We start from the raw sequence: 14,637 nt of genomic DNA, 5'->3' as shown, positions 1-14,637 counted from the left end.
CGTCTGAGCTTGTGCATTTGTATGAGGGTTATATTCCTTGAGCATGTATAAAATAAAAACTAATCTCCATACGACATCAAACAATCACGAAGACTGTAATGTACCTACTAACGATGACACACCGGCAAAGCGGCACAGCTCAGCATACAGTAGTTTGGTGGCGGGTCACGGGTGTGGCTGAGAATAGCTGTCTCCTCAGTGCACGTCAAGGTCTCCGGCTAGGGGGAGGCAGTGGAATGTGTTGGGGCGGTGTGAGCCTGCGTTCACTTACTGTACATCACCATCTGTTGAGTTAATTTATGTGAACGTTAGAGAGTTCTGGTAGCACATAATCGAAATTTATGCAGTGACTGGGTTATAAGTGAAAGTTACTGCAATTGAAAACATGAGACGACGATGAAGTACGGTACAGTGCAAAATCTTGGAGTATATGTTAAGGCGACAAGAAAACTTCGAATGTACCAATCCTAGAGAGTACTCTGACAGTAGATAATGTACTTGAGATAATAACGTGCAAGTGGAATATTATTGGCAGATGAAGCAACGTTCTGAAGCGATATCTGGTTGAGCTATGAGGTACAGCTTTTGTTGACATATACCTGACAACTTGAGTATGGTGCAGAGCTGTTCTACGGTGTGGTGAGGCAACATTTGGAATATCTGAAATGTTCTGTAATAAGTTTTGAACGTGAATGTCTTAATAAAGGTTGGTATACAAAGGACCGTTATGTAGAAAAAAAATTGCAAGGCCACGTTCCGGGTAATACAATGATGCTATGAGGCTCCAAGGGAATTGCCAGGAGATTTATGAGGTAAATAATGCCAAAATACCAAAATATGTCAGGTCGACTAGTTACTGTATACCATGCCTAGCGCCCACTTCGTATCGCCTGTTTCAGAGAATGCATAATAAAAAACTGAAATTGTTTGAATACTAGGAAATGAATGTTGTAGTGTTATAATATTCACTTTTTATCAGATACTAGGTGTGAGACGGTTCGATTCCCGCACCTTGCTAGCTAATCTATGTCCATTGCCCGCCTACTTGTGATTATTTGAAATAACTATCAGAATCTACGATACCATGAAATGCTTTTTGTACTGCCCAAATACTCGCTTTTTTTTTATAAGGTCTGATGGTTGGAATTTCACTCCTAGACCACCTGTTGTTTAGTATTCCCAACCCGATACAGTCCTTTCCAGTCACCCAGACACTGATGGGGGGGGGGGGGCTGCCTGGTGTTGGATGGGTCGACGTTGGGTTAAATAGAGGTTGTCAACCGGTGGTTGTTTACGGTATATAGATCTAGTTTGTTTACAGAAAGAATTCGTTTATGATATATGAAGAGACTTTGTTTTCGGATATATTGTTACGGTATATAGGTCGAGTTTGTTTACGGGAATAAATAGTTTGTGGTATGGTAGTCTAGTGTTTACGCGAAAAATACATATTCCCTTAAACAAACTCGACCAATAGACTGTAAAAATTTATATATATATATATATATATATATATATATATATATATATATATATATATATATATATATATATATATATATATATATATATATATATATAATTTTTTTAACGGTATATTGGACGAGTTTGTTTAAGGGAATATGTATTTTTTACGGTATATAAGGCGAATTTCCTTACGAATCTCATTGTTTTTGGTGTTGAAGGAGACGGAGTTGTAGGGGTATCGAGATATTAATATTGTCTAGCACTCAGGATGGAAGGAAACTCTAATGTGGTTTTCTTGTATAATATATAAGTTATATGATAGACAGTCTGGTGCTGGAGGTGCCGTGTGGTGAGGGGCTGCTCAATAGAGACGTTCGGTGAGTAGCGTGTTGAAGGAGGTAGATGTGCAGGAGCTTCGTTAGAGAAGATGTTGCCTGTTGCTGGCCTCCTGGTTGAATGAATGCTGGATAGCTAGGAGCTTGCTGGAGGAGGTGTTGCGTGCTAAAAGAAGATGAGCCAGAATGAGAGTTGGTTGGTGAGGAAGCTCAGAGAAGGACAGCTGGTGGGTCGCCATGCTCGCTGGCGGGAGCGAGGACCGCCAGGCAGGCGAGGAGAAGCGATCAGCAGCCAGGCAGCGGCAGAGGAGGAGGTGTTGCTTGTTCAAGAAGAATGGTCAGAATGAATCTCAATGGAGAGACAGAGCTTATATACCCAGCAGCCGCTATGAGTCATGTTGGGAAAACCCGAGAAGTCGCCGGTGACTAGTTCCGTTGCTAAGATACGGTAACATCTGGGGACAGCTCTCGCTTGGTTGCTAGGCAACGGCACGTTGGAATGTGGTGGCAGGTGGTGGCTGTGGCTACGCAGTTTGTAGGGGAGACGTCCACTACAGAGTCATGTTGGAAATGAAGTGACACCGTTATAGATAGAGAGCGTCAGGGCGGAATGATAGTGGTAGGGGGATAATACATCATCTTTAACCTATTGAGTAAAGAGACTCAACTTACATATTGATCAAACAAACACAACCCTGTAACTAGATTGTTACAATATATCCTTTTGATAAGCTGATAAGAAAGCTCAACACGAAGACTTTTTATCACATGAAGTCCATCGATTTTCCAGTCAAGTTGTCAATCATAAACCACTAACACACAGTCACATAAAAATAAACCTTCCTTATATACTATATCCTAAAATGGTCTTTTAAAATCGGGATTTGATTAATCTAATACTGTATAAGAGATATAGTAATTTTCAGACGTGGCCTTGAATATTCTTTGTAACAAAGGGTATATTTTCCTTTACTGATTTAACATTACAAGTTGATATAGTATGTTTTGGTAATGGGAGAAAATAATTCATTTGCAGTTATTCATATACTGAGTCCAACTAAGTGAGGACAGCTGTGGTCAGCTAAGTGAGGACAAATAAATGAACCCAACTAAGTGAGGGTAACTGCGTTCAGCTAAGTGAGGATAATTAAATGTCTCCAACCAAGTGAGGACAAATAAGTGAGGACAACTGAGTTCAGTTAAGTGAGGACAATTGAGTTCAATTAAGTGAGGACAACTAAGTTCAACTAAGTGAGGACAATTGAGTTCAATAAAGTAAGGATAAATAAGGGAGCCCAACAAAGTGAGTGCAAATAAGTGAAGACAACTAAGTGAGGAAAACTGACTACAAGTGAGTGAGTGCCACTGAGTTCAACTGATTATACATATCTGAGTACAATAGACTGAGTATAACGAACTAAGTTAAACTGAATACAACGAACTGAGTGCAGCTGACCTGAGTACAACTCATCACTGACTTAGGTTAAGATATCTTGTATTTAGCGTAATATTTATTAACCACAAGATATACTGAGTACAACTAGCTTAGGTTACCTTGTGTGTGTCTCACGTTAGGGTCCATTAAGTGAGTCGTTTAGGAGAACATGGAGGAACATGATGGTGCTATAGAAGGAACTAAACGAGAACTTACGGGTACAGAAATGAGGGAAGACTTTCGGAAGTCAACACCATCTGCAAGGGTTGGGCCACCTGCTGTGCTACCAGGAGAGGCTAGATCTTGGGAGGCTGGACCCCCTAAAAAACCAATTACACCAACTAAAAAAATTACCAAGCCACCTGTATCATCTTCTGAGAAGGTGGAACCATCTACATCACCATCCAGGGAGGCTGGACCAACCCTAAGACTTGCTGGGGGACACCCTCTAGAACCAGATGGTGGACCAGCACTACGACCAGCTGCTGAATCAGCCCTACGACCAGCTGGTGGACCATCTCTAGGATCAGCTGGTGGAACACCTCTTGGACCAGCTGGTGGAGCACCTTTAGGGTCAGCTGGCGGACCAGCCCTAGGACCAGCTGCTGGAACATCTCTTCGACCATCTCGTGGACCACTTCTAGGACCAACCGGTGGATCAGCCCTACGACCAGCTCGTGGCCCACCTCCAGGACCAGCAGGTGGATCACCTCTTGGATCAGGAGGTGGACCATATCTAGGACCAGCTGGTGGACCACCTCTGGGACCAGATGGTGGACCATCTCTAGGGCTAGTAGGTGGGTCACATCTAGAACCAGCTGGTGAACCACCTCAAGGACTAGCTGGTAGACCACCTCAAGGACCAGCTGGTGGACCACCTCTAGGACCAGCTGGTGGACCACCTCAAGGACCAGTAGATGGACTACCACTAGGACCAGAAGGTGGACCACCTTTAGGACCAGCTGGTGGTCCAGTCCTAGGACCAGATGGTGGGCCACTTCTAGGACCAGCTGGTGGTCCAGTCTTAGGACCAGCTGATGGACCACCTCTAGAATCTGCTGGTGGACCAGCCCTAAGACCAGCTGCTGGTTCACCTCCAGGACCAGCTGGTGAACTACGTCTTGGATCAGCTGGTGGACCAGCTCTAGGGCCAGCTGGTGCTCCACCTGGGGTGCTGCTGGTGGGTATGAGCAAGATGCGAGCCACTGGCAATGCTACAACTCTAACTCGACTGTGGTGAGTATCTGACGCAACGATTTGGTCGTCGATCCTCGTGACTTAGGAGGCGAGGACCAATTAGTGTAAAAACTGTATTTTGAGTATACTTGTTACCGAGTATATTTTCTTCTACGTGGATGAGACTGAGTACATACTGAATCTTTAATCATTTCTCATTACGACTACTTACAATGATTTCATTCTAAGATATAATGTGCCCTCTTGATATTAGCTTAACAACATTGAGTAGTTACTTATCTCTCAGGATGTTAAGTTGATACCTAAGAAGATTTACGTGATATTTTATAACCTGTACTGACAGATTACTCATCTCACGACATATATAAAGTACACAACATTACTCAGCCAACATGATATGGACAAGATATTCCTTTTTTTAAGAAACTGTCACCTCGATAGTCTTGGGGTTCTTTGTCGGTCATTTTGAAGTTTCGAGCAAAATGAATGAATTAGGTGTAGTTAACAGCTGATTAGAGTTTTATTCACATTTCTCCTGGTAATTTCTTTGCAAGTTGCGGATAATTGTTTACAATCATTTATTTCGTCTGTTATTTTGAAAGGTATATTTCTTGAGTAAGTTAAGATAGTGAAAATTTTTGTGCATTTGCACTAGAAATTATTTAAATCGAAAAATCTAATAAATCCTTACATTAAGTTCACTATTGCACTAAGATAATCATATCAGCATTACATAAGAACATAAGAACATAAGAAAGTGGGATACTGCAGGAGGCCGACTGGCCCATACAGGGCAGATCCCTTTCACACCCATCCCAGCACTTCCATGTGCCTATCCAACTTCGTCTTGAAGCTCCCTAGCGTCCCCGATCCTACTATAGCACTCGGTAGCCTATTCCACATATCCACAACTCTATTACCAAACCAGTGCTTGCCTATATCCTTTCTGAATCGGAATTTATCTAATTTAAAGCCATTTGTTCTAGTTATTTCGTTATTACTGAGCTTCAGAACATCTTCCATTTTACCCTTGTTAATCCCACTTACCCACTTGAACACCTCTATCATATCTCCCCTAACTCTACGCCTCTCTAATGAATGCAAGCCTAAGCTTTTCAGTCTTTCTTCATATGGAAGGTTTCTAATATTATGGATCATTTTTGTCATTCTTCTTTGTACTCTCTCCAAAGAATCTATGTCCATTCTATAATAAGGACACCAGAATTGAACCGCATAATCCATGTGTGGCCTCACTAATGCTAGGTAAAGTTTCAAGATAACGTCAGCAGTTCTGTTACTCACACTCCTAGATATGAACCCAAGAATCCTGTTTGCCTTGTTGCGAACGCTAATACATTGTTTTCTAGGTTTCAAGTCGTTGCTAACAAATACACCTAGATCTTTTTCACAATCTGAGTTTTCTATTTCCGTGTTACCTAGTTTATACTTAACGTTTGTATTCGTCTTCCCTATCTGTAGTACCTTGCATTTATCAGTATTAAAATTCATTTGCCAGTCTACTGACCACTCATGTAAGGTATCTAGATCTCTTTGAAGGTGTTCAAAGTCACTGTCTGAATTTATCACTCTCCCCATTTTGGTATCATCTGCAAATTTACTAATCCTACTAGTTATACCTAAATCAAGATCATTAATGAATATAACAAACAGCAGAGGGCCTAATACAGATCCCTGGGGAACTCCGCTTTTGACCGCACCCCAGTCTGACTTTAATCCATTTATGCTGACTCTTTGTTTCCTACCAGTTCACCATGACCTAATCCATTTTAATAATGATCCACCTATTCCATGTGCTTTCTACCTTCCTTATCAATCTCTCATGAGGGACTCTATCGAATGCTTTACTGAAATCTAAATAAATTATATCATATGACTTATCATTATCTACCGCTTCATATACTTCTGAGAAAAAGCTAAGCAAATTTGTGAGACAAGAACGTCCCTGGGTGAACCCGTGCTGAGAAGAATGAATTAAGTTGAATGTTTCGAGGTGGCTTCTGATTTTCGTAGCAATAATTGACTCTAGCAACTTGCCTATGATTGACGTGAGACTAATGGGACGGTAATTTGATGCAATTGATTTATCACCTTTTTTGAAAATCGGAACTACATTTGCAAGTTTCCAAGCTTCTGGCACTAGGCCCGATTCTAATGACTTATTAAATAAAACTGCTAATGGATTACTCAACTCATCTCTACATTCTTTTAATATTCTAGCATATACCTCGTCTGGACCAGGCGATTTATGAGGCTTCAGTTTGTTAATTTCTTTCAGCACATCGTTACTAGTAATATTGATATTCATCAACATATTTTCTATACTGTCATTATATACCTTATGAACTTCTGGAAACTGTGCTAGGTTTTCATTTGTGAATACGGAGCGAAAATGACTATTTAACGTACTACACATTTCTAACTCATCATCAGTCATTTCTCCTGTCGTAGTTGTAAGGGGACCTATTGTATCTCTAACCTTTGATTTATACAGTTGATAAAAAGCTTTGGGGTTATTTTTCGATTCGTTTGCTTCCTTGATTTCATAATTTCTCTTTGCTTTCCTAATTTCTGTTTTTACCTGTCTTGTTAGGTTCTGATAGTAACCAAGTAAGTGATTTTCGCCTTTCTTAACTTTTTTATATACTCCTTTCTTTTTCCCTAGAAGATCTAAGAGTCTATTATTCATCCATTTTTTTTGGTTCCGTATCGATCTGAATTTTCTTTTAGGGATGTGTTTATTTTGAGCATTATGGATTGTCGCAATAAATTGTTCATAAGTAGCTGCTAAATTAAATTCGGGGTTCTCCCGTCCTAAGTTGACAGTTTCCGGAGGTGTGGGGGGGATTAATCTTTTGACCATAGGGTCATCCCTTAGGTCTCTCCTTAAGCTACCGTAATTAGCCTTCCTAAAATCCGGGATCAAGGCCGAATTTTCCTTCTTCCTGCCATTCCATATTATGTTAAAATATATGGCTTTATGATCACTGTTTCCTAGTTCGTCTCCAATCCCAACATCTTTTACTAGATTTTCATTATTACTGAGAACTAAATCGAGGATATTATTTCCTCTAGTGGGCGAGTTTATGAATTGATATAAAAAACTATCTTGTACTACTTCTAGAAAATCTTCAGATTCATTATTGCTAAGTTGATTTTTCCAATCTAAGCCTGAAAAGTTGAAATCGCCTAGAATACATACATTGTTTCTATCAGATGCCTTCTTTATTTCCTCCCATAGCAATTTACCATCGTTCCTACTCAAATTAGGTGGTCTATATATAACACCAATGACTACGGACTCATTGCCCTCACCAATCTCTACCCAAATACTTTCATTGTCGCTATTTGTTTTAATGTTTGATTTATTGCAGCTTTTTAATGACACCCTGATATACACTGCTACACCGCCCCCTCTCCTTCCTACTCTGTCAAATTTAAATAGGTTATATCCTGGAATATGAAATTCTGCTAAAAAATGTTTGCTGTTTGAATTTATCCATGTTTCCGTTATTGCAATTATATCTATGTTCTCTTCACTAACAATGGCTCTGAGCTGGTCCATTTTGTTACACAAGCTTCTACTATTAGTATAATAAACACTCAATATATTTCTTCCGTTTCTATCTGTTTTACATTTATTACTTTGATGTTTGTTATTATGACTAACTATATTTTCAGCCTTATCTACTTCTGTTTCACTGCTGTTATTTTCACATGGTATTTTCCTCTCTTTACCACACACACACACACACACACACACACACACGGCAATAAGCAAAAAAAAAATATATATCTGTAATTAAACCCTGTTAAACTTTACCTTTGACCTTTGTTCTTAGCTGGCAGGTTGGGGCGGTGGGGTGGGTGGGTGTGATGCGTGAACCGATTGACCTACCTGACCTGACCTCCCTCCAGCATCTGGTCCAGACCCACAACATCGTCACTGCTTTGGGTCTTCACGCCTACCGCACAGCTGACGTCCTGCTGGCCTGTAAGGTAAGTCGAAGTACAGTAGTTCTCACATAGAGCAGTTCATGCGTAGGGAAAATAATATGTTGAATAAGTCATAAATATGATGGGTCATTATATAGGACAGGTAATGTGTAGAATAAATCATATATAGGACAGGTCATGTGTAGGTTGGATCACAAATAGGACAGGTCATTTGTAGGACGGATCATATATAGGACAGTTCATGTGTAGGATGGGTCACTATATAGGGCAGGTAATGTGTAAGATGAGTCATTTTATAGGAAAGGTCATGTGTAGGTTGGATCACATATAGGACAGGTAATGTGTAGGATGGAACCTATAGATGCCCCTTCTCTCAGCTGCCTCTTCAAACTATCAAAGTTTGCCCTTCTGAAATATGGGACTTAAGTGGAATTTTCCTTGCGGCTGCCCTGAAATTCTAATTGGAATCTTATTTCTTTGTGATCGCTGTTAGCAAGTTAGTCCCCTACATCAACATTACTATTGAGGTTTTCTCTGTTTGACAGAACTAAATCGAGTATATTATTACCCCGGGTGGGTTTGGTTATATGTTGGCTTAGTAAACAGTCCTGGATTGTTTCAAGAAAATCCTCTCACTCTGAGTTACCCGCAAGGTCGATCCAATCTATTTGGCTAAAGTTAAGGGCACATACTATACAGACTTTGCTATGTCTGGAAGCCCTGCGCATTTCATCCCAAGTAAGTCATTCATTAACTCTATCAAGATTAGGAGGTCTATATGTTACTCCTGTGATTCATTTTTCCCTACCATCGATTAATTCTATCCAAAATGTTTCTGTATTCTGCTCTGTTTTTATTTCCTTATTCATTTCACACTTCAGATTATCCCTGACATAGATTGCTATTCCGCCTCCATTCTTAATCTGCCTATCTGTATGGAATAATTTGTAACCTGCAATTTGGTATTATTCGACAGGTAACTCAGGTGAGTCTAAGTTTATCTATGTTTCGGTGAATGCTACAGGTATTATATCGACTTTTTCGGTACATACCAACGCCCTGATTTCATCCACTTTGTTTCTCATACTCCTACTGTTTCCATAGTAGACATTTAAGTTAGTTGTGTTCTGAGTCCTTTCTTTGACGCGTATAGGTTTTAACTCCCTGCCTAATTTAGTTGTGTCATCATCCCTGGCACTATTTCTCTGTAACCTTTCACTCTGTTTACCCGCTCCCACTGCAGTCTCCTCCACCCCGGTGCTCATATGTTCCCCTAGCAGTTTAAAGACTTCGACATCTTTTGAACTGCCCTCTTGAGAGAGCTTTATACTAACACACCTAGCTAACTGAACGCTCTCCAATATATAGGACAGGTCATGTATAGGATGGATATACATATCACAGGTCATGTGTAGGATGGCTCATATATAGGACAGGTTATGTGTAGGATGGATAATACATAGGACAGGAAATGTATAGCATGGATAATATATAGGTCAGGTCATGTGTAGGATGGATCATATATAGGAAAAGTCATGTATAGGATGGATAATAATTATATAGGAAAGGTCATATGTAGGATGAGTCATATTTAGGACAGGTGTAGGATGAATAATACATAGGACAGGTCATGTGTAGGATGGCTCATATATAGGACAGGAAATGTATAGCATGGATAATATATAGGTCAGGTCATGTGTAGGATGGATCATATATAGGAAAAGTCATGTATAGGATGGATAATAAATATATAGTACAGGTCATATGTAGGATGGATCATATATAGGACAGGTCCTGTGTAGGATGGCTCATATATAGGGCAGGTTATGTGTAGGGTAGATTTTATATATAGGACAGGTCATAAGTAGGATGGGTCATATATAGGACAGGTCATAAGTAGGATGGCTCATATATAGGACAGGTCATGTGTAGGGTAGATTTTATATATAGGACAGGTCATAAGTAGGATGGGTCATATATAGGACAGGTCATGTGTAGGGTAGATTTTATATATAGGACAGGTCATAAGTAGGATGGGTCATATATGGGAGGGTAGGATGGGTCATATAGGACAGGTCATGGGTAGGGTAGATATATAGGTAGGATGGGTCATATATAGGACAGGTCATAAGTAGGATGGGTCATATAGGACAGGTCATGTGTAGGGTAGATTTTATATATAGGACAGGTCATAAGTAGGATGGGTCATATATACAGGTCAAGGTCATATGTCATGTGTAGTAGATTTTATATATAGGGCAGGTCATAAGTAGGATGGGTCATATATAGGACAGGTCATAAGTAGGATGGGTCATATATAGGACAGGTCATAAGTAGGATGGGTCATATATAGGACAGGTCATAAGTAGGATGGGTCATATATAGGACAGGTCATAAGTACGATGGGTCATATATAGGACAGGTCATATGTACGATGGGTCATATATAGGACAGGTCATAAGTACGATGGGTCATATATAGGACAGGTCATGTGTAGGATGGATATAGAGAGGATAGGTCACGTGTAGGCTATAATTATAATATATAAGAAAGATCTTGAAAAGGATGGATAATATATAGGACAGGTCACATGTAGGATGGGTCATATATAGTATTGGTCATGAATAGGATGGATAATATATAGGACAGGTAATTTTTTTACCAAACATCATCATTAACTCGAATACGCTGGATAGCTTGAAACATAGGTTGGATGGGTATATGAGCAATAGGGGTCGGATGTAAATGGGACTGCCCAGTATGGGCCAATAGGCCCGCTGCAGTTTCCTCCATTCTTATGTTCTTATATGTAGGATGGCTCATATAAAGGACAGGTCATATGTAGGATGGATATATATATAGGACTGGTCATGTGTAGGATGGCTCATTAAATAGAACAGGTCATGTGTAGGATGGCTCATATATAGGACATGTCATGTGTAGGATGGATAATACTATACATAGGACAGGCCATGTGTTGGATGGATAATACTATACATAGGACAGGCCATGTGTTGGATGGATAATACTATACATAGGACAGGCCATGTGTTGGATGGATAATACTGTACATAGGACAGGTTATGTGTTGGATGGATAATACTGTACATAGGACAGGGCATGTGTTGGATGGATAATACTGTACATAGGACAGGTCATGTGTTGGATGGATAATACTGTACATAGGACAGGTTATGTGTTGGATGGATAATACTGTACATAGGACAGGGCATGTGTAGGATGGATAATACTGTACATAGGACAGGTCATGTGTTGGATGGATAATACTGTACATAGGACAGGTTATGTGTTGGATGGATAATACTGTACATAGGACAGGTCATATGTAGGATGGATAATACTGTACATAGGACAGGTCATGTGTTGGATGGATAATACTGTACATAGGACAGGCCATGTGTAGGATGGATAATACTGTACATAGGACAGGTCATGTGTTGGATGGATAATACTGTACATAGGACAGGTCATGGATAATATAGGACACTGTACATGTGTAGGATGGATAATACTGTACATTAGACAGGTCATGTGTAGGATGGATAATACTGTACATAGGACAGGTCATGTAGGATGGATAATACTGTACATAGGACAGGTCATGTGTAGGATGGATAATACTGTACATAGGACAGGTCATGTAGGGTGGACAATACTGTACAGGACAGGTCACTGTAGGACAGGTCATGGATAATACTGTACATAGGACAGGTCACGTGTAGGATGGATAATACTGTACATAGGACAGGTCATGTGTAGGATGGATAATACTGTACATAGGACAGGTCACGTGTAGGATGGATAATACTGTACATAGGACAGGTCATGTGTAGGATGGATAATACTGTACATAGGACAGGTCATGTGTAGGGTGGACAATACTGTACATAGGACAGGTCATGTGTAGGGTGGATAATACTGTACATAGGACAGGTCATGTGTAGGATGGATAATACTGTACATAGGACAGGTCATGTGTAGGATGGATAATACTGTACATAGGACAGGTCATGTGTAGGATGGATAATACTGTACATAGGACAGGTCATGTGTAGGGTGGACAATACTGTACATAGGACAGGTCATGTGTTGGATGGATAATACTGTACATAGGACAGGTCATGTGTTGGATGGATAATACTGTACATAGGACAGGTCACGTGTAGGATGGATAATACTGTACATTAGACAGGTCATGTGTAGGATGGATAATACTGTACATAGGACAGGTCATGTGTAGGATGGATAATACTGTAAATAGAACGGGTCATGTGTAGGGTGGACAATACTGTACATAGGACAGGTGATGTGTAGGATGGATAATACTGTACATAGGACAGGTCATGTGTTGGGTGGATAATACTGTACATAGGACAGGTCATGTGTTGGGTGGATAATATATGGAACGGGTCGTGTGGTGGATGGGTAATGAGTAAGACAGGTCAGGTTATAGGCAGTTTTTCAACAAAAATATCTCTCAGCATAAGAGTGAGAAAGTGAATATGTATGTTACATACAGTCAGGTAAAATAATGTTTAACAATCATGACAGATGATGATGTCGTCGTAGTTTGCAAGCAAAGTTTACGAGACAAGATTTAACTTCTGTGAATAAATGGTGAAATTATGGTGCCCGAAAAAGTTACAGTAAAAAAAAAAGAAGAAAAAAAAAACAATAGTCAGAAAAAAGTAGCAATTTTGACTGGGAGGGAAAGTCTCGGGATTTAAAGCCACATTTTGTTCTAATGAGCCCATTAAAGTTAGGTTAGGTTACCTTTGTGCATTTTTTCCTGGTTTTCTTGTGATTTTTCGGTGACTTTTTTTACCTACACACAGGATCATAGTGATGTAGTATTCCATATGTTTTGCCCACTGCTGCAGGAGCTGGGGATCCCCTACGTGGTGCTGTTCGGAGGTACTGATGTGAACGAGTGCGTAAACGAGGCGACCAAGATTGAGTTGATGACTCAGGTGGTGTTTGGAGCGAGTCATCTGTTGGGCTTTGACATCTCCATGACACACAAAGTCCTACTTACCTGGGTGAGTCAAGTCTTAGTTTCCCACACCTGGGCGAGTCAGGTCTTTGAATTGAATTGAATTGAATTGAATTGAATTGAAACAGTTTATTTAGCCAGAAAATCACAGATATAGAGTGGGTAATAATAACAATATTAACATGGCTGAGCCAGTTGAGAACCTGAGCTCTTTTTGAGGCACCTGATATATACTATACATTTATCTCAAGGAAGTATTATGTAACATTTAGTATCATCTGGAATAGTACAATAGCATGGTAGTAATAAGAACATCTCATAGTGTTACCACGGTTATCACTTCAATATTTATTTATTTTATTATTTATTATTTTATTTATTTTTTAATTATTTTGTTTATTTATTTATTTATACATACATATACACACAATCAACACCTCAACCCGCCAGGATTCGAACCCACGGCCCACGAGCCCATAACTGTGAACGGGGAACGCTGTTGTTGTTGTTGTTGTTAAGATTGCCGGACCGTAGTCCGACACGGGCCTTTGCCTGTAGGCGGCCCGTTTGGTGGTTCCGGCTGGAGCTTCTGGAGCAGCAGACCGGATTAGGATTGGAGGTGGTCCCACCTGCAGATTGGAAGGGTACTGCAGGTTGCAAGTGTGAGCGGGCCCCCAATCAGTGGACGCTTACCACCAACCACCACTCTTGGACGTGGTCAGTTTCGGAGTGGCGCGCCCCCCGAACTGGGGTCCGCACTTGCTGGGAGAGGATGCTTTCTAAGCTATCTGGGTGGTGGGTATCGTGTGATGACCCGGAGTAAGTGGTGAATGTGGTCTGTGTGGGCCTTTCGGGTTAGAGTGGCCGCTGGTGTTGTGTGTGCCTCTTGGGAGATTTGAGTTCTGTTTCGGAGGCTTTGTGTGACTTCGCAGTCGAGGAGATAGTGTTCAAGTGGGTTGGCTGCTGGCTCCTGACAGTAGGTGCATTCCATGACGTCATTTCCGATAATCTGCCAGGAGCACTTGTACCCTAGTCGTAGTCGATGAAGGCTGACTTGGGTTTGTCTTGGTGTTTTCTTGTCAGCGAAAGGTGGTTCCCCTTTTGTAGCCGCCAGGTACCATTTGGCTGATTGGGAACCAGCGTTGAATGCGTGAAGGAAGCTCTTTTTGATGTGGAGCTTGCTAGTCTTTCTAAGGTGATTCTTGATCTGTAGC

General features: G+C 40.6%; 1 protein-coding gene across 1 annotated transcript; it reads left to right on the top strand.

The window, feature by feature from the left end:
* Positions 1–203: 203 nt before the first annotated feature.
* LOC121870051 (proline-rich protein 2-like) lies at positions 204–13,469 on the top strand (the record flags this gene model as incomplete). The annotated part of the gene is made up of 4 exons (XM_042371792.1): positions 204–272; positions 2,839–4,473; positions 8,295–8,451; positions 13,311–13,469. Coding segments are annotated over exons 2-4 (1,383 nt in total), but the record flags the coding sequence as incomplete, so codon positions are not given.
* Between the last annotated feature and the right edge of the window lie 1,168 nt (positions 13,470–14,637).

This window comes from Homarus americanus, unplaced genomic scaffold, assembly GCF_018991925.1.
Source record: "Homarus americanus isolate GMGI-L3 unplaced genomic scaffold, GMGI_Hamer_2.0 scaffold19235, whole genome shotgun sequence".
NCBI lineage: Eukaryota > Metazoa > Arthropoda > Malacostraca > Decapoda > Nephropidae > Homarus > Homarus americanus.
Note: the sequence above shows the minus strand (reverse complement) of the source record. Positions and strands in the feature narration are given on the sequence as shown.